The sequence below is a fragment of the Nomascus leucogenys genome, chromosome 3 (assembly GCF_006542625.1).
Source record: "Nomascus leucogenys isolate Asia chromosome 3, Asia_NLE_v1, whole genome shotgun sequence".
In the NCBI taxonomy this organism is placed as follows: domain Eukaryota; kingdom Metazoa; phylum Chordata; class Mammalia; order Primates; family Hylobatidae; genus Nomascus; species Nomascus leucogenys.
In genome coordinates this window covers 136,804,957-136,826,580 of record NC_044383.1, presented here as the reverse complement: position 1 = coordinate 136,826,580, position 21,624 = coordinate 136,804,957, and the positions used below count along the sequence as shown (strand labels likewise).

The 21,624-nt window shown below is 42.3% G+C and overlaps 1 protein-coding gene across 3 annotated transcripts in view; it reads right to left on the bottom strand.

The window, feature by feature from the left end:
- Positions 1-11,958: 11,958 nt before the first annotated feature.
- The window catches only part of PLEKHG1 (pleckstrin homology and RhoGEF domain containing G1), a 243,857-nt gene continuing 234,191 nt past the window's right edge, over positions 11,959-21,624 (bottom strand). For all 3 annotated transcript variants that reach the window (XM_030809833.1, XM_030809835.1, XM_030809834.1), the window contains one exon: positions 11,959-15,672. In XM_030809833.1, coding sequence (XP_030665693.1) covers positions 14,609-15,672 — 1,064 coding nt within the window. In that variant the 3' untranslated portion in view covers positions 11,959-14,608. The remainder of the gene's footprint in view (positions 15,673-21,624) is intronic.

Here is a 21,624-nt window from a genome sequence, read left to right as displayed (position 1 = left end):
CATCAGGTGGAGACGAGAGACTGAGAAAAGAAATAAGACACAGAGACAAAGTACAGAGAAAGAACAGTGGGCCCAGGAGACGGGTGCTCAACATGCAAGGACCTGCACCGGTGCTAGTTTCTGAGTTCCCTCAGTATTTATTGATCACTATTTTTACTATCTTGGTGAGGGGAGTGTGGCAGGGCAACAGGGTGATGGTGGGGAGAAGGTCAGCAGGGAAACGTGAGCAAAGGAATCTGTATCATGAATAAGTCCAAGGAAAGGTGCTGTGCCTGGATGTGCATGTAGGCTAGATTTATGTTTCCCTTTACACAAACATCTCAGTGTAGCAAAGAGTAACAGCAGTATTGCTGCCAGCATATCTCGCCTCCAGCCACAGGGTGGTTTTCTCCTATCTCATGATCGGCTTTACACTGAGACATTTCATTCTTAGGGACGAGCAGGAGACAGAAACCTTCCCCTTATCTCAACTGCAAAGAGGCCTCCCTCTTTCACTCCTCCTCCTCAGCACAGACCCTTCATGGGTATCGGGCTTGGGGATGTAAGGTCTTTCCTTTCCCCTGAGGCCATATCTCAGGCTGTCTCAGTGGGGGGAAACCTTGGACAATCCCCAGGCTTTCTTGGGCCGAGGTCCCTGCAGCTTTCCGCAGTGCATTGTGTCCCTGGTTAATAGAGAATGGCGATGACTTTTACCAGGCATACTGCCTGTAAACACATTGTTAACAAGGCATAGCCTGCACAGCCCTTAATCCATTAAACCTTGATTCGATACAGCACATGTTTCTGCGAGCACATGGTTGGGGCTAAAGTTACAGATTAACAGCATCTCAAAGCAGAACAATATTTCTTAGTACAGATCAAAATGGAGTTTCTTATGTCTTTCTTTTCTACATAGACACAGTAACAATCTGATCTCTCTTTCTTTTCCACACATTCCCCCTTTTCTTTTTGACAAAACTGCCGTCGTCATCATGGCCCATTCTTGTTGGTCGCTGTCTCTTCGGAGCTGCTGGGTACACCTGCAGACTAACAACAGACAGAACAGGCACACAAGGATTAATACGAAATTTACAATAGTGGAACTTCTGATAGTTTTAACCCAAGTGACTGGGTTAAGATTTGCGAGGCCATCAGTAGCTTCCGCAATTGCCTCAGTTCCTGGCACCAAATTTAAATGGGCTTTTGATGCCTCAAAAATTTGTTCTTTTAATTTTGAAATTTCTAAAGTAAGATTATCTTCTCTTCCTTGTAGGTGGCGTCTAACCATGTCCCAGTGAGGCTCAGACTCATTATAGGCTTGGGGTGTAATACAAAAATCTGACGTATTCCAATCACACTGTAACTGAAAACGATGTTCCAAGCTCATGAGCCTATCTCCCATCCAAATGACATTTTGTCTAAGATCATTAATCTAATTTGACAATTTTTGATCAATACCAAATTGTGAATTCCACAATCTCATAGAATTTTTTTTTGCCAATTGTTAACGAAGTGTACTGTCCGAACAGAAGAGTGCAATGCAACTCCTGCCACAGCGGCCGTAACTGTGACTGCAATTAATCCCGTAATCACCACAATCAAAGTAAAAAATGAATCTTTTGGATCTATTTAGAACTCCTTTTAATACTTTAGTTAAAATATGGATGGATGGCGAAGCCTCCCACACTTGGTCCATGGACACAGGGATCCACATGGCCTCTCTTGCTCTCACTAGTAGAATACAATGCTGCCAATTAAAAGTTGAATCAATGCAAGTAAACAATCTACAATTTTCACAGGTTATAGTTTGGGAATCTGGGTTAATAACTATTTTTCCTACAACTAGCATATAAGGGGGCTTTACACAAATTTGCAAAGGAATTGTCAGACTGGAATTTAGGTCGATAGTGTAAGATGGCTTACCATCTCTTGTTTTTATAACTTGATTTCCAGACCAAATTCTAACGTGGTGCGAGGCCACAGTAAACTTCCAAAGTTCCGGATGCTTAGGACCAGTAACAGGACTAACTTTGGTCGAGGCGATGAGATTCCCTTTTCACCCCATTCCCAAGGGTAGAGAGACTCTAACCTTTTGTACTTATTTTTATTTAAACGTTCTGTTAAGTCACTATCCACAGTTGGACTCACATGTGCACTGGGACACGATTGAGTTTGTCCTGTGCAATTGCGGTAGAATTGACCTCGAGGTGCCCAATCTGTAATGGTTCTGAATTCATTGTTTTGTAATATCGCCGCGCTATCAGTAACACATTCTTTTCAAACTAAAACTTCTGGGCCTTTTGATCCTTTGGGAATTTCTTTGGGGCAAGGCTTCCCCTTAGGCCTAGATTTTAATGATCTTTGATAAGAAGGGTCCTGCAAATAATTTACCTGTGGCCTGAGTGACATTCCACTTACCATGTGATAAGTAAATCTACTGGTGGCACTGACAGTAGGTACTTCTACCAACCAGTTTTGGGTTGTAGGCATTAAGCATCCTGGTGCCCTCCCCAGGCAAATAGGAGGATAACAATACCCAGTGGAAATATTCGTCATCATTCCTTCTTCCTCGGGTTGGGCAGGGCAACGATCATCCGTGGGGCCAGGTACCCATGCACTATTATTAATATATACTTCAATAGAATTATCCACGCATGTAACTGCCCGAATTAAGGGCAGGAAAGGCACATAGGCCCAGTAAGTATAATTAGCTGCAGCTGCTCTTGCAGACATGGGAAGACTTATCACCGTTGATACAATCATCAAAGCTGCAAGCAGCGTATTCTCTGGAGTTCGTGTCACCTTTGTGAATGTACTTAATGCCACTGAACTGTATATTTAAAAATGGTTAAGATGGTAAATTTTATGTGTGCATTTTACCACCATCTTAAAAGTCAAGAAGGAGGTGAAGAAACAGCTCAAATTGGTGATCTAAGTTTGCTAGAGTCAATTTCTGTTGTTTACAACAAAACACTCTGTTGTTGTGTACAGTGGTTAAAGTGAACGCAGGTGAAGGTCACTGGCCATGAGCAAGTCAAGATAATAAGGGGCTGGATGTTGGGTAGGTCATCCATCGAAATATCCATCAAATAGGGATTTTCTAGATATTTTCAGGATGGTGGTAGTATATAGGGGTGGAGAGTATAGGATGATAAGGAAACTGCTTCTGAGCTGTGGGCTCACCTTCACTGAATGAGGCCAATTGGTAAGAAGGTCAATGGATGATAGGAGTCAGGTGACACAAAGATTTGCATTCCAGGCTGGGCACGGTGGCTCATGCCTGTAATCCCAGCACTTTGGGAGGCTGAGGAGGGCGAATCACTGAGGTCAGAAGTTAGAAACCAGCCTGACCAACATGGTGAAACACCGTCTCTACTAACAATTCAAAAATTAGCTGGGTGTCGTGGCATCTGCCTGTAATCCCAGCTACTGGGGAGACTGAGGCAGGAGAATCGCTTGAACCTGGGAGACAGAGGTTGCAGTGAGTCGAGATCGCACCATTGCACTCTAGCCTGGGCAACAAGAGCGAAACTCCATCTAAAAAAAAAAAAAAAAAAAAAATTTGCATTCCAAATAGCCACCATGCAATAGTTCATTCATTCATGAGGGCAGAGAAGGGATGGTCTCCAGCCACAGCATGGATCCATGAAGCACTGACTCCACCTCTCGAACTTGAGGTGTTGGATTGTGGGAGAATGAATAGCCTTCCTTTAAGAGGTCCCCAGGAGAAACATCCTTAAGGAAGAGCTAAGTGTTAGTTTAAAAAAGAAATGAATTGGCCGGGCATGGTGGCTCACGCCTGTAACCCCAGTACTTTGGGAGGCCAAGGTGGGCGGATCACAAGGTCAGACTGAGACCATCCTGGCCAACATGGTGAAACCTCATCTCTACTAAAAATACAAAAATTAGCTGGGCGTGGTGGCACGTGCCTGTAATCCCAGCTACTCGGGAGGCTGAGGCAGGAGAATCGCTTGAACCAGGGAGTTGGAGGTTGCAGTCAGCTGAGATCACACCACTGAACCTCCAGCCTGGTGACAGAGCGAAACTCCATCTAAAAAAAAAAAAAAAAAAAAAAAAAAAAAAGAAAAAGAAAAGAATTGAGGGAACTGCTTCCATTAAAATATAGGGAATGTAGAGGAGTTCAACATGGAACTTAAAGTGATCCAGAGCATGCAGAGAGAAGATGTGGGAAGAACAGCAGCAGTGAGAAGGTGGGTCAGGAGGGAGACTAGCCAGGAAGGATGGTCAGAGGAGCAGCAACCCGGGGTAACAGTGTGAAGCCTGGTGGTTTATGTGGCTCCCAAAATGCCAAAGAGACAGACCCAGCAAATACTGGAAGGCTACAAATGTAGACAGGACACTTGGATAAAACAAGGGTCAACATAGTTTGCACTTCTATGGGAGTTTGTTCCATGAAAGGGCTGTATTTACACAGCAACCCCCAAATGCAGAAGGAGCCTGGAAATCAAAGGAGGCAGAGAAATCCAATGTGTGGTTTTGGGTGATTTATTGGGGAAACTTACAAACAGAAATGTGGTCTTGGGTGGCTACAAGATAGGTAGACCTCTGCATCGCAACCCCCCAGACCCAGGGCTTATATCTTGGGGAAAAATATACATGCTGTAGAAGGAATGTGTAGGTGGCTACCAGCATCACAGCCTATGATTTCTGCAACAGCAACGAAGGTTGTTTTGAAGGAAACTTACAGTAAATGGGTGTTTCTACATAAATAATAATACATCAACTCAACATTTTGGAGGCATTCCCAGACTCGGTATTAGTCAGTGGATTGGTATTTAAAATAAATTCACTCTTGTCCCCACCAAGAGTTTTCCTCTTCAGTGAAAGAGGAGGCTTTGTGTGGAAAGCAAAAGTTCCTCTTCAAACCCCTTTAAATCATAAATGTTATTGATATCTTTTCTCAAAACTAACTTTCTTATTTTATAGTAATAACTCTCTGTTAAGCCTTATGTAGCAAAGGTAACAGAATAAGCATACTCTGACTTCAGTATCTGTTAAACATGCTCACAGGCACGTAGTACGTTCTATGTCCTTGTACCTTAGTCAGAATATTCGTGCTGGACGTGCCCAGGCATGTCCCAGCTTGCAGCCTACACTCCTCCCTTATTTGGGAATATTATTACTTTTCTAAGTCCTTTCATAAGCAACTTCCTTTTTTTCCTTTGTTCCTCACTGCCTTTACCTATTTTAAAAAGTTTTGAACTGTTAGCCCATCGGGTTTTAGTTTAGATTGTGAGGTCTGGCTCCAGCCAATGGAGTCAGGACACAGCAATAGGAACCTCATGTGTAAGGCAAAAATATTCTAGTATCTTTTTTTACTTTGTGGGTACTCCTGGCAGGATTGCTGACAGGCACCACCCTTTCTGCGAAGAGTAAAAAGAGTTTCCTGTTGAGGAAACTTTTTGTCTAATTGCGGATTCTTCTCTGCGACATCGGGGAATAAGCATTTATTTCCAACACTTTGGTCTCCCAGGAAGGACTACCTGAGCCATGAGTGGTTTGCTGGGCTTGGGGAGAAGCTCTGGTTTGATGCAGCTTTTTCCGAAGCTCCCAGGGAGTGCAGTCTGGGCCTGGTCTGTGATTGTTTAGTCTGGAAAGTGTGGCCCCGGAAGGTGCAAGCCTGGTCCATAGGAGTATGGGTAGCATACGCACCAACAATGCTCGGCAAAATCTGTCTTATTACTAATATCAACCAGTGTATGGTACCGCAGGTGAGGCACGTATGGCGACATTTTGTATCCGGAATTGGTTCCTTCCAGTGGGTTCTTGGTCTTGTTGACTTCAAGAATGAAGCTGTGGACCCTCACGGTGAGTGTTGAAGTTCTTAAAGATGGTGTGTCCAGAGTTTGTTCCTTCAGATGTTCAGATGTGTCTGGAATTTCTTCTTTCTGGTGGGTTCGTGGTCTCGCTGACTTCAGGAGTGAAGCCGCAGACCTTCGCAGTGAGTGTTACAGTTCATAAAGGCGGTGCATCTGGAGTTGTTCGTTCTTCCCGGTGGATTCGTGGTCTCGCTGGCTTCAGGAGTGAAGCTGCAGATCTTCGCGGTGAGTGTTACAGCTCATAAAGGCGGCGCATCCAGAGTTGTTCATTCCTCCTGGTGAGTTTGTGGTCTCATTGGCTTCAGGAGTGAAGCTGCAGACCTTTGTGGTGAGTGTTACAGCTCATAAAGGCAGTGCGGACCCAAAGAGTCAGCAGCAGCAAGATTTATTGTGAAGAGCAAAAGAACAAAGCTTTCACAGTGTGGAAGGGGACCCAAGCGGGTTGCCGCTGCTGGTTCAGGTGGCCTGTTTTTACTCCCTTATTTGGCCCCACCCACATCCTGCTGATTGATCCATTTTGCAGAGAGCTGATTGGTCCGTTTTACAGAGTGCTGATTGGTCCATTTTTACAGAGCGCTGAATTGTGCATTTACAATCCTTTAGCTAGACAGAAAAGTTCTCCAAGTCCCCACCCGACCCAGAAGCCCAGCCAGATTCACCTCTCAATTTGATACATAAATCTTTAACTGCCGTTGAATTTATTCTTAAGAATAAATTCTCGGAAGTCTAATTAATGGCTCAAAGAGGATGAATTTTTAATCTTACTGATTCACATTGCTGAATTCGTTTATAATATTCTATACCAATGTGTATTCTGATTCATTTGGGATTAACAGTCCTTCTCCATCCTTAATCATATTGGATAAAAATTAAAAAAACTTGTATGTCACAAAATTAGCATGGTTTTGAGACCATTCTTTAGGGGTCTCCTGATTTTGTATTTCTTTATGTCTTGTATTATTCTCTTACCCCAGACTATCAATTCAAGGACACTTATAGAGCATACAGCCTTGGAAGATAGAAATAGTGTCTCCCCTTAGGGCAGAAGGCAGATTTGTTTGTTCCACAGAATAAAGATAATGTCTCCCTCCAGGGGCAAAGGTTGGGCAGATTTACTAGTAGCTTCTTTTAAGTTTGGGGAATTCTGAGCTCAGGGCTCCTCTGCTGTGGAATGAACCACTGTGTGTACAACAACCCCCTGGGCTGCTCTGAGACTCGAGGGGTGAGGGGAAGCAATGGAAATGTAAAGCTCATGCTGCCGGCTGTGCTGTAATCATGTCCTTCATCTCCTACCCAGGAGTCTTGTGTCTTCTGCCAGTGTTTATGAAACTGAGTCAGGTTACCTTGTTAGCTTGCAAGCTGGGTAAAATCTCACAGTTCTTGGCAATCATTTCTGAGCTGGGTTTTGAGGACTCAGCATGTTTCCCTTTGGATAGTAGGGGAAGGGTATTGCAGGCAGAGGGAGCAGCTCTTATTCATATAAAGGCAGAGACAGATCGTGGAGGGCTTTGTGGAGGATTTTTTTTTTTCCTTTGAGATGGAGTCTTGCTTTGTTGCCCAAGCTGGAGTGCATTGGCATGATCTCGGCTCACTGCAACCTCCGCCTCCTGGGTTCAAGAGATTCTCCTGCCTCAGCCTCCCGAGTAGCTGGGATTACCGGTGTGCCCACCAAGGCTGGCTAATTTTTGTATTTTTAGTAGAGATGGGTTTTCACCACTTTGGCCAGGCTGGTCTCGAACTCCTGACCTTAAGTGATCTGCCTGCCTCTGTCCCCTAAAGTGCTGGAATTACAGGTGTGAGCCACTGCGCTCGGCCTTGAAGGATTTTATTCTGTGTTTAAAACACAGAATAAAAGACAGGAAGTGGGGAAGACAGTGGCAGGACAACCAGTTAGGACGCTGTTACAGTAATCCAACAAAAAAACTGCAAACCAGAGGAGGAGCTTCTGAGGAAGAAAGGAGTTGTACATGGGGAAAAATGACATTGGCTCTGGATAACTCAGAGATGTCCTGCAGGAAAAATCTTCAATCCTCCTTGCATTCAAGAGGGGAGTTTGACCCTAGAGATGGTGTTTTGGGAAACAGAGTATATGTAGTAGTGAATTCAGGTGAATTCATGTTAAAGGAGAATGGAGTGGAGATGATTTGGTATCACAAACCTGAAGCCTCTGGAGGCTTCTAGAGGACGGGCAGATAATACAGTATTAACTAGGGAAGTGGACCAGGTATAAAACTTCCCCCAAAGCAGCAATACATTCTACCGATCTTTGTGACATAGGTTTATTTTACCTTAAGAGGAGAGATTTCTTATTTTCTACCTAAAGCATCTGTATTCAAGTGTACCACGGTTGCTTTAAATTTGTTGACCAAGTCCATAATGAAGCACAAAGGAACCATTTCCCCCAAAGGTCAAAAAGCAAGTGTCCACCTTTTAGGGTGACTTTCACCTTTAGATCCCCTCCTTAGATCTCACAGCATTGGCCTTACCAGAATCCAGGTCCACACAGACCACATTTTTTTTTTTTTTTTTTTTTTTTAAGAGGTGGAAATTTGGATTTTATGCTTAAGTCTTTCTAAAATTGTAAAAGCGGAGGGCCGGGTGTGGTGGCTCAGGCCTGTAGTCCCAGCACTTTGGGAGGCTGAGGTGGGTGGATCACTTGAGCCCAGGAGTTTGAGACCAGCCTGGGCAACATGGTGAAACCCTGTATCTACTAGAAATACAAAAATTAGCCAGGTGTGATGGCACGTGCCTGTAGTCCCAGCTACTTGGGAGGCTGAGGCAGGAGAATTCCTTGAACCCGGAACGTGGAGGTTGCAGTGAGCTGAGATCGCGCCACTGCACTCTAGCCTGGGCAGCAGTGCGAGACTGTCTCCAAATAGATAAATAAATAAATAAAATTGCACAAACCAGATTGAGCCCCTGGGCCAGCAGCCTACAGCCTCTGACTTAACTGTGCTTTAGTAGCAGGAATCTGCTTACCCCATGGTCTTGATGTTTCCATGAGAACTATGTGGAGAGGCATACATTGCTATGTAAACAGGAGGGCAAATTGGGGGCTTGTATTTGCCCCTTAGAGCAGATGATTTGATCACCATCCAAGCCCTGTTGTTTTATATTGAGCTCGATAAACATGGTTTTGGAACCAGTGAGGTGGAACTGCCTGCTTGTCTTTCTTTCCTATTGTATGATGCATGTGAATAAGCCATTGTCAGGAAAATAAAACTCTGTTTTTCATAGATACATAAGGTGGACTTTGATCCATGAATGTGTACCAAAATTGGAAAGTGGGCAAGTGTGTTTTTTGGCACCCCAAATCTCGGCATTCTAGGCCTTTTCCTTCCACCTTATTTGACTTCAACCCCACATCTATGTGCTAGGGTGCTCTATGATCTCATCACATCAAAAGGTGGGAAGTAACAACAACAGCAAATAAGTTGCTTTAAAAAATTCACAGCACCCTCAGAAATCCAGTATGATCAAAAGCAGTTATCAGGACAGGCACTGGTCTACATGGAATTTTGAGGAGGACCTGATAATCATACCCTCCTGTGCCCATGTAGATGCTTAGCCTAAAAGGTTACTGGAAATCTGCAGAGTAAATGTCTCTGGAATTCTATCAGCCATGAGATGGAAAGGCGCAGAGAATCTTTCCAAAATGCCACCTCCCCTGACCTACTTAATAAGAGCTCTAGAGAAAGTTGATACTACTGGATTTCTGAGTGTGCTGTGAATTTTTTTAAAGCAACTTATTTGCTGTTGTTGTTACTTCCCTCCTTTGTGTATCTGGTTTGAATATGTTTTTCACATGCTTTGAGCTCAGACAAGTTTTTAACTCTATTCAATGATTAAAATGTATGGGACACTACAAGTTGCCCAGCACTGTGAGGGGCTGGTAAAGCCATTTCTACCTCAACTGGTCAAATCAGACAATGGTGGCACATGCTAAATTTTAGAATATTATTTCTTTTTTCTTTTTTTTTTAAGATGGAGTCTTGCTCTTGTCACCCAGGCTGGAGTGCAATGGCAAGATTTCGGCTCACTGCAACCTCCACCTCCTGGGTTCAAGCGATTCTCCTGCCTCAGCCTCCCAAGTAGCTGGGATTACAGGCACCCACCATCATGCCCAGCTAATTTTTGTATTGTTAGTAGAAACAGGGTTTCACCATGTTGGCCAGGCTGGTCTCAAACTCCTGACCTCAGGTTATCCACCCGCCTCACCTCCCAAAGTGTTGGGATTACAGGCGTGAGCCACCATGCCTGGCCTAGAATATTCTTTCAAAAAGGAATTTTTGATCTTCTGTTAAAGAGCTTTCAAATATGCTATATACCAGACATTCCAAATTTTATTAATTTACAGTTACATAGGTTGTGCAATCATATTTTGCATTAAGCTTTTTAGTACAGCAAAATTTCCACAGTATCTCTCTATATAAATATATATAAGCATATATATATATGATTTTGTTAAACAGAAAACATTGAAAAAAAGGGTAGGCATGATAGCTCATGCCTGTAATCCCTGCAGTTTGGGAGGCCAAGGCAGGAGGATCACTCGAGGCCAGGAACTCAAGACCAGCCTGGGTGAGACCATGTCTCTTTAAAAAAAACACCAACAAGGCCGGGCGCGGTGGCTCATGCCTGTAATCCCAGCACTTTGGGAGGCCGAGGCGGGAGGATCACCTGGGGTCAGGAGTTCGAGACCAGCCTGGCCAACATGGTGAAACTCTGTCTCTACTAATAGTACAAAAATTAGCTGGGCATGGTGGTGTGCACCTGTAATCCCAGCTACTCGGGAGGCTGAGGTAGGAGAATTGCTTGAACCCCAGGAGGCAGAGGTGGCAGTGAGCCGAGATCATGCCACTGCACTCCAGTCTGGCTGATAGAGTGAGACCCTGTCTCAAAAAAAAAAAAAAAAAAAGAAGAGTGTAGTTATCACAATCCAGATAGAGAAAGTTATACAGCATTAGAGGATCTCAGAGTTCTTGAAGTATTAACATTTGCTCTTTCAAAGAGATTTTTTATTGTTTTTACATCAAAAAAACTTAATAGACAAATGTTATTAAGTATTCATGTTCAACAGCTGTATTTATAGCTCATTATAAGCCTGCTCATTAAAATTTTTCTTTAAGGACTAAATTTATGTTTACCATTTACATGGGGCATGGTTATTCTCCTGTCATTTGTTTCTCTAAACTGAACTTGGAGCAAACCCATCCATTTTCCACCTCAAGGTGGAACAGGAAGATAAGGCAGATCTGAGGGCTCCTCAGTGTGAAGTTGGAAACTCTTCTCTCTAAAATACACTAAAAGCTGAAGGCTGTTTCTTCAGTGTGAGGAAAGTCAGGTAATCCACATTTTCATTATAATAGGGTAGGGCTTTTTGCTTACATTTGGAAAGAGTTGCTTTGGAAAGTGTCTGTAATTATCAACTTATAGCAGCATATTTTTGTTCCCTGTAAACTTTCTATTAAAGAAAATTAAGAACATGAAGTTACATGAAAAAAACCTCAACTTGTGCCAAAAACTTCTATAGTTATTTTCTTTTTTTTTTGAGACAGAGTCCGTGTTGCCCAGGCCAGAGCGCAATGACGTGATCTCAGCTCACTGCAACCTCTGCCTCCCTAGTTCAAGTGATTCTCGTGCCTCAGCCACCTGAGTAGCTGGGATTACAGGCATGCACCACCATCCATTTTTAGTGGAGACAGGGTTTCACCATGTTGGCCACGCTGATCTCAAACTCCTGGCCTCAAGTGATCCACTCACCTTGGCCTCCCAATGTGCTAGGATTACAGGTGTCAGCCACTGCGCCCGGCTATATTAATTTTTTGATTCAATAATAAAACAGTTAAAAGAATGTCTTCTGTTACTTACTGCAAATGTTTTAAAAAGGTAATTTAGCAACTGATCTAATTTAGCTGTCTCTCAAGAAAACAAAAATCCTAGACACCAAATTCACTGTTTCAAAGGTAATCCAAAGATGTAGAAAATGGTCTATCATGGGCCACTGAGACATAGTTATATCATTGTGACCCTGAGCCATTTTCTCCACGGTTCACAAGGCAATAAAAAGTATTATAGCTTAATGTAGTTTGGAAACATCTTGATGTTCTAAAATAAACACATTAATTCACACTATAAATTACCTTGTACTTTACAAACTTTATTAAATAATGAACATTACTAACTTTCATTATCTTATATACAGTATTTAAACTATGTTTTTCTAGATGCATTTTTTTCCCCACAAAGAATAGAGCAGGTGAAAAGTAAACTTATATAAAAAAAACTGAACTTTCAGTACAGGGAACTACTAAGAACTTGACATATTTTAAAGTACATATAACTTTTCCCCCCATTATATACATCCCCACCCCACCTCTAAAACAAACTATTTTAAACAAGAGCAACTGATAACTTTCAGGAAAAAAATACAAACATGATTATATATATACACACAGCTCTCAAAATCTGTGTCCTGGTCAACAGAAATGATCTATAAATCTACACATTTGTCCTAAAACCTAAAGCCATGTAGACATTTTATATAATAAGATACCCACTTACGTGCAGTGAGGTGTATTCCTATCGGTGACATCAAAGTCATGCAACAAGACACTGGCGTGAAGAAGTAATTTCTGAGAGTCAGACAGAACAATAATATGAACTATATAGAATTGGATAATACCAACCAAAAAGCGAAAATGTGAAACAGCTTTCCTGGGACAAGAGTCAGGTAATTTTGTTCATAGGTAATACAAATGCACTTACACACACCTCTAAGAACATACTTTCTTGGCCGGGCACAGTGGTTCATACCTGTAATCCCAGCACTCTGGGAGGCCGAGGTGGATGGATCATGAGGTCAGGAGTTCGAGACCAGCCTGGTCAACATGATGAACCCCGCCTCTACTAACAACACAAAAATTAGCCAGGTGTGGTGGCGGGCACCTGTAATCCCAGCTACTCAAGAGGCTGAAGCAGGAGAATCGCTGGAACCGGGGAGGTGGAGGTTGCAGTGAGCCAAGCTTGATCACTTCATCTTGGAAACTCATATCATGTTCAAATAAAGACAATAAAGAAGGAATGTTTCCAGACCATGCTATTCAATGTGGACTTTCTTTTATAAGCTATGAGAAGAATACTTTGGAGAAGCAAGAAACTTGGGTTATTTTTTGTTATTTAAAAAGAAAATCAAATGCCTTAGGTACCTATTTGTAAGATAAAAATGCTCATGTTTTATGTTTTACAGTTAAAAAGAGGCATAGGACTTACAAAAAGAATTATGTCACTTACTCAACATTACTGCTTACCTTTAAATGAAGAGCCCAGGCCCCTTTCCCTACATATATTATTGTATCTTTTAAAATAGAAACTAACAGCATGGGGGAGAGGCCGTAGAATGTACACCTGATTAACATGAGAATACAAAGGCCACCGCTTGAGAAAGCATTCTTGCTGCATTAACTGCAGTCTTCAATAAAATAGAATATGTTTACAAAGTCGCAATACATCTGCCTTCATTTTTCTCTAGCTTCTTTGATTTTGCTTTTTATTCACAATGTCTTATTTTTGTTTTTTTGTTGCCTTTCATAAGGAGTTAGATTGGTATACAGTATCACAGTGAAATGTGACAAATGGTCAGAATATAAAAGGTGTTATTAGTCAGCACCTAGTAACCAAAGATTTCATTCTTTAATATACCTGAAAACAATGAAAAAAGGCTCCCATGTGATGTGTGGTTTAGGAAATAGATTCTTGCCCTATTCCTGCAGCCGACTCCTCAGGGCCAGGATCAAGTTGGTCATTTGGCAGAATCCCAAACTCAGGAGGGTGCATGTGCAAAGCGCTCTGGAAAGGATACGTTTAAAGCGCTTTGTCTGATTTTAGCTCATGCTTAACTTTGTATTGATTAGAAACAGGCACACAAAATGGTCTGGTGGGATTTCAGTTTTGCTTTTTCTCTTTCAACTGTCATTTGAAGAGTTAAGTGGTTCCCAGAAGCCATCCCATCTTTTCTAATAGCTAAGTCAATCTGCATTTTATTGACCTTGGGTTTCTCTAAGCCAGTAAGGAAATCATTCATTTCACCCCAGAAATTATATTATAAACATGATGAGCCGCTTGTTCTCTAGGCCTTGTCCAGGAATACAGGTAAAGGGTTCTGTGTACAGAAAATGGGTCCCGCTACATTTTAATTTTCAAGAGTCTTACAATTTCTGCATCAAAATGAAATAAAAGAATACTAGCACAAAAACCCTAAAATGGGCACCTCAGACTACACTCCAATTACAGATCTCTGGCTTACGTTATCCTAAGGTGTTACCACAAATATAACCAAAATGTGAGATATAAGCATAATTCTTTCAGCAGCTTTCATTGCCTTTTAAAATGTGAAAAAGTCTCCTTGCTGCCTTTGAGTCACAGGATAAAACTACCTGGGCCTTCTGGATAACAGGAAAGGACTGTTGCATTTCTTAAGGTGTGGGCACTATTGTCAGGTTATGGCCATCGTGTTAAAAGTCTAAAAACTTTCAAGTAAGATTGACTTACATGAACCATGAAGACACTCAGCATGAGAAAATATACTGTTGATGCCAACATGTGCTACAGTACAATCCTGGCTGCATCGTCAGCCATTTCAAAAAGTTGTGCTGTAAAAGAAAGTATATTTTACACCTCTGGTTCTTACAAAATTGTTTTAATCTGGTATACATAAAACACCTCATCAGTATCTGTAACGTTTTATGAGCAAAATAGGAAGTTGATTCAAGCAGTTATTATGAAGAACCTTAAGCAAAGCTGCTTGAACTGAGACACTGAAATTTTTCCCTTAGAGACTGGACAATATTTTGTTGATTGGGAGATGGCCCCCTCCAAAGATAGTCATTCAGTTTGTCAGAATCATTATATGGTGTCAGATATGGTGAAAGGCCAAGTTTGCTGTTAACTGGCTTTTTTGGAGTGCGTGGACTATTCAAAGAATGCGATGTGTTGCCGCTGCAGACATTATCAGAAAAGTCAGCATCCACAAACTTTGAGTCAGATTTCCTTCTACGATTGTGAGATGGCTCCAACTCCGACTCATCTTCTTCTGACTTGATTTCCACATAGTCATCTTCATCTCCATCAGTCTCTTTGAAATTGGAAAAATAGTTCTGTTTTGCAATTTGGGCATTTAAGGGTAAATTTCTATTGACCACCACAACTTTCTGTGAGTCTTGGAGTGTGAGATCTGAGAGTTTTTCAGTGCCCTGTTGACGCGAGTCAGCAATATCTGGCAGCAAGTCCTGGTGACTCTCACACCTTGAACTTCTGTGTAAAGACAGCAGCTGCTGCTTTCCCATGTCACTAGGGTAGTTGATAGAGTCCATTGATTTGTTTATCAAGACGGAGGAAGATGACTGGGACCTGTGATAAGGCTGAGATTTAGCACTGATCCCTTTCCGATCCAAGGAGTTGTAACGATGGTCCTGACACCAGTTCTCTTTGTTGGGCTGACTTACTACCACGCTGCATCTCTGCACAGAGCCTGGCAGAGGGTCAGAGGTTTGAAGAGAAGGCACAGAGCAAGCTGTGGACAATTGCCTGGGAGTACTTTTTGTGTTGATCTCAAACATGGGATATCTTGACCTCAAGTCTTGCTCTGGTGGGAGACAGAAATCTGCTAACTCTCCGTTACTATAGGTTGAATGCAGAAGCCAGTCTTCACTACCATGGTGGACCTGGGAAGGTGACGCAGACCTCAGGAGGGAGGATTCTTGAGGGCTGGCCCAGCCATGCTTCTGAATTTTCAAGGGAGACTCTCTGAATACAATCTGGTCATACAACTGGGAATACTCAGCAATCCTGGCACCTGGAAGGCAAATATTGAAACAGTAAATACACACAGGATAATTCCTATATGTGAAGATTAAAAATAAGAGAATAACATTCTAACCAACATATTTTAAAATTCTGACAGTAGACAAGACTAACTGATGTCTAAGGATGAGTAATCACTGAACTCTGAGCAACACACACACACAAAAATCCATGGTTTAATATAAATAAAAATGCCACCTAAAAGTTCATTTAATTTCATCTAATTGTCCATTATTTTGTTTCAACAGCAGGTCTGCAAGTGTCCACTATATATAATGAAAGTTTCTAGTCTTCTTTATAAGCCTAAAACAGTGTCAGTGCTGAAAACATGCATCACAAAAATAAGAAAGTCAGCACTTCAGCCTGGCCAATGAAAAATCATTCAAGCAGTCTTTAAAAGCAGCATCGCAGGGCTGGGCATGGTGGCTCACGCCTATAATTCTAGCACTTTGGGAGGCCAAACCAGTTGGATCAATTGAGGTCAGGGGTTCAACACCAGCCTGGCCAACATGGTGAAACCCCGTCTCTACTAAAAATACAAAAATTTAGCCAGGCATGGTGGCGTGCACCTGTAGTCCCAGCTACTTGGGAGGCTGAGGCAGGAGAATCGCTTGAACCTGGGAGGCGGAGGCTGCAGTGAGCCGAGATCGTGCCACTGCACTCCAGCCTGGGTGACAGAGCGAGACTCCATCTAAAAAAAAAAAAAAAAAAAAAAAAAAAGCAGCATGGCCACAATCCACAATGCAATAGCTACCCCTCGCTTCCCATCATTCTTCTTTGCTCTCAGACAACTGAGAGGAGTCAGCTCCTGGCTGTTCCTGCACTTCTTGCTTCCAGGCAGCCCTCCACCGCCGTTGTCTGGGGAACCAAGGTCTACTAAGGAAAGTTCTCCCCTCAAGTGCTTCAAAACCACATGTATTGACTAACTCACATCTCATTTCACATCCCCAAGAAGCAGAGCACTAAAGCCTAGGCCGCCAAGACATTAAGAAGGAACCGTCTGTGCATGTACTCAATAATCTAATACTCTCTACTATTGGTTCAAGAATAGGACCTAACAGTTACTTCCACAAAAGCTTTTGCACTTAAAATTAAGCCACAAGTCCATTCTCCCCTTTGCCCTCATTCTGAGTACAGATATTTCTAAATATTAACACATTAACCATGCTATGGGTAAGGGATTCTCTTTGGCTAGCAAAAACTTAAGATGGGAGCTCAGAGATGTCAATTTCAAGATCTGCCACCCTCCCCAATCCAGGTACCTGCACAACCACCCTAGAATCAAAAAACTCTAATGCAGGGGTGTCCAATCTTTTGGCTTCCCCAGGAGACACTGGAGGAAGAAGAATTGTCTTGGGACACACATAAAATACACTAACAGTAGTGATAGCTGATGAGCTTTTTAAAAATCTCAAAAAAAAAAAAAAACCCTTAACGTTTTAAGAAAGTTTACAAATTTGTGTTGGGCCACATTCAAAGCTGTTATGGGCTGCATGCAGCTGTGGGCCATGGGTTGGACAAGCTTCCTCTAATGCATCCTATATCTTGCTCAGACCATATTGACACAATCTCTCTGAAGGAAATGTATCCTATATATGACAACCAGCAGGTAACACTGTTTTCTTCTTCTTCTTTAAGCTATTTACATTTTTAATGATGTGTTATCAGTAAATTATTTCTTGAACTTAAACTACTAATAAATACTCATTTAGGTGAGTTTTGCCTTTTCTTTTGAGTCTATCTTCTATGAGGAGAGAAAAACAACCTGTTATTGTGTGACCTGTGTTATTGTGTGAGGGATTGCAACCCCAATCCCTCACCCCCTATTCCCTGTGATCAAGGTAAATAGTCTAACTTCTCATTACAGACCTATACTCAGATCCTTTGAGTTTTCAACTCCAAATTCCTTGGAAGAACAGAGATTATTAGTGTTGAAATTTCTAGTTACAAAAACTTGAGAAATGATTCCATAAAAGGCACAGTAAAGACTCTTAATACTAATTAGGGTTTAGCAACATCTTAAGAGAAAGAGTGTAAAAGTCTCCGCAGACACCAGTGTGCCCATGGTAGCCATCCTGAAACTATAATATTTCATTCACTATGAAACCCAATCAAAATCAGCTGGACCTTTAATACAGTCATTAGTTAGCAGACCCGCCTGAAAGACAGATGGTCTGCTCAAGCCATTCTCACATACAGTATAGCCCTGAGCCTGATCCCACAGCTGTATCAGGAAGGCTCTGAACTTCTACAAGGTTCCAAGAAGATGACAAGTTAGGAAAATGTAGCAGAACTTTAAAAATTCAAACAAACTATTCCAGTATCAAAATTTAACCATTAAGTCTTGTAAGAACAATCAGATCTTGACTTTAGCCCAGATAATCTGAAATCACATTATCATCCAAAATATCCACAGTATTTCCCAGGCCTTTGTCTTATTATATGCTCCTTGTCCTTTGCTTAATCAAATCCTACTCATCTCTCAAGATTCTCCATAAGCGCTATCCTTCTCCTTACTTGAATCCTTTTCTGATTTCTCTTCTCTGAAGTCTTATATAGTGTGTACCTAGCTGTTGCCTGTGTGTGCACACACACATGCAGACACACACAATTTGTATTGCTGTGTTGCTAATTATTTTATGTAGGTTACTTTATTTTCATTTTATGTTTTTTTGAGACAAAGTCTCACTCTATTGCCCAGGCTGGAGTGCAGTGGCACGATCTTGGCTCACTGCAACCTCCACCTCCCGGGTTCAAGTGATTCTCCTGCCTCAGCCTCCCTAGTAGCTGGGACTACAGGTGCCCACCACCACGCCCAGCTAATTTTTGTATTTATAGTAGAGACAGGGTTTTGCCATATTAGCCAAGCTGGTCTCGAACTCCTGACCTCAAGTGATCCACCGGCCTTGGCCTCCCAAAGTGCTGGGATTACAGGTGTGAGTCACTGCGCCTGGCCATTTTATATAAGTTACTTTATTAGTCCCTGAGCTTTTCTTTTTTTTTTTTTTTGAGACAGGGTCTTATTCTGTCGGCCAGGCTGGAGTGGTACAATCATAACTCACTGCAGCCTCAAACTCCTGGGCTCAAATAATCCTCTTGCCTCAGCCTCCTGAGTACCTGGGACTATAGGCATGAGCCACTGTGCCTGAAAATTTTTAACTTTTAAATTTAACTTTTAAATTTTTTGTAGAGAGGAAGTCTTGCTATGTTGCTCAGGCTGGTCACAAACTCCTGAGCTCAAGCAATCCTCCTGCTTTAGCCTCCCAAAGTGCTAGGACTACATGTGTGAGCCACCTCGCCTGGCCTCTGAGCTTTTGGTCTGGGAGAACAATGCTGTACATTTCGTTCAGCTCTCTATAGAGCACCTAGCATGGTTTTAGACAGAAACAGGTCTCAATAACTAATTCATTACTCAGAAATTTTTTTCACTCCCTCCTTTATTTAATTTATTTTTTAATGTTTTTGAGATGGAGTCTCGCTCTGTTGCCCAGGCTGGAATGCAGTGGCGCAATATCAGCTCTCTGTAACTTCTGCTTCCCGGCTTCAAGTGATTCTGCTGCCTCAGCCTCCAGAGTAGCTGGGATTACAGGCGCCTGCCACCACGCCTGGCTAATTCTTTGTATTTTTAGTAGAGACGAGGTTTCACCATGTTGACCAGGCTGGTCTTGAACTCCTGACCTCAAGTGATGTGCCCGCCTCAGCCTCCCAAGGTGCTGGGATTATAGATGTGAGCCACTGCGCCCAGCCTCCTTTTATTTTAAGCCTACTTTTAAAAATGGATGCACTTTCCTGAGACCATACCACTGGAAGTGGAAAGGTGGCCTGGAAATCAGGTCATAGCAGAAAAAGCGGAAGCAAGAAGACAGCTAAAATGCTTCCTATAGATAATTCATAATGGGAACAGTTTGTCTTTGGATGATAGAGTTGACCATTTATCAATTTGGAATAAAAGGTAGGCAATACAGGTGTGAGTCACTGTGCCTGGCCATACAGGTGTGAGTCACTGCACCTGCTGATCTAAGGGGTTTTTTGTTTGTTTCAGCTTGACCTTCTAAGAGAGTCTATAGCTTGTGTGACATCTATGTGAACAAGAGACAAGCTTCCAGAGCTCCAGCTGTAATTAAACAGATTCTATTAGCCAGACGTACAGGGAACAGCCAGCCTGAGATGACACCTCTGGCCTAAAAAGTTTAGTATTAGTCAGCTGAGTTGAGGCTCCCCCATATCCTTAGTTCTAGTATTAACAGTTGTATAGAATATATACATTATGACTACATGACAATAGCAAGAATGTCTCTGGTTTATTGCCTTTTTTGAAATTCGAAAATTGGAGTTCTTATGATCTCAGACAAAAATTTAGAATAATGTTTGCCGAGGGAAATATCAAACAACATTTTAATCCTCCAGACAGAGGATTAAAATCAATGTTTCTGATGTTGCTCAAGATGTAGACAAAAGCATAAAATTGTGCCTTCCCTACTTTACACAAGGAGGAAAATTTCTCAAGCCTGTATGGAGTTTTCTCCCATGTGAAACATCACCAAAAAAACCCAGAAACCCAAAGGCCTCCTTGCTCTCAAAGACTATCGGGAGGGAGGTCTGATGGAACAAGATGGCCAGCATGCTATGACAGGCTCTAAGATGTGGGAGCAACTGGACCTGGTTGGGTGATTTATAGGCGGAAATCTGACCCGGGGCCTGGAGACCCCGGCTAGAGAGTTCAATAAAGATGCTCGAGAGTTTCGGCAGGTGAATAAGGTGCTCCTCCTTCCGCACAGCACCGAGAGCAAGCTCCTGGCAAAGCGGCAAGGCCCACACGGAGAAGTCTGAAGAATCGGTCCATTCGATTACGACGTCCTGTGCCCAGATAAACAAGAAAGAGAAAAGGAGTCATCATGTCAACTGATGGAAAGCCTAGTGGGCACAGGAAGTGGTCTCGATCACCCAGATGGAAGAGGTGTGGATATGACTCGTCAGGTCCTAGGGACGTGCCCCTGCCAGATGGCAGGGAAGACAGCACTCTCAGAAGATGACTCGGGAGAGATTTCCTCCTCCTTGCTGGGGAGAACGTCGACAGGAGCCCACCATGTCAAGAAAGGACCCAGATGCAAAGCTGAGAAAAGATCCTGGGGCATCCCAAGACAACACCAGCAGGCAAAACAAAAAGGAGAGCCAACCAAAAGTGAAAAGAAAACCCCAATGTGAAATCATTTAATACTTAAAAGGTGGGTAAAAAAGAAGACTATTTGAGGTAGTCGTAGGCCCTAAAGATTCAATATAAAAGGACATGCTTCTATCAAGATTGGAGCTTTGTATTTTAACAGATGGTCCATATTCAAAACAACCTGGCCCAGAGAATTACTACTTTTTCAATGGTAGTCTGTGGGCATAACCCATCATCATCAAAAACTTCAGCATTACATTTTCTCTTATTATGAGGAGCCCCAACCCAGACTTAGTCAGTGCTTGCAATCGCCAACATACAACTGTTTCTAAGGCCATATATATTCTCCTACCCCACCACAATTGTCCTCCTGCAGCTGGAACTCAGTCACTTTCCCTGTAACAGCAAACCAGCTTAGCAACGCTAGCATCAGAATAGGGACTTGAATTACTCATAGCACATCATGGCAAGGAGAAAAATACATGCATTCTAGTCTCACATGCATACAAAACCTTCATTTGATTAAAAAGAAGAACTCAGAGTCCATAAAATCCTTCAGGCATCAATTCCAGGACTTTGTTTCCCTATCTGTTAAGAAATTGTACTGAAGATTAAAACTTTAGACAATTCTTAACTACTCTCAAACTTTAAAAAAAAAAGTTCCCTACAGATTCTTGTTATGTAACTTGTGGATTCATTTAAGATTTGGATATGGCCTTCCTATTCTTCAGTTTCCATGGATGTCAATAAGTCAATCCCAAAGACAGCATTTAATAGTTA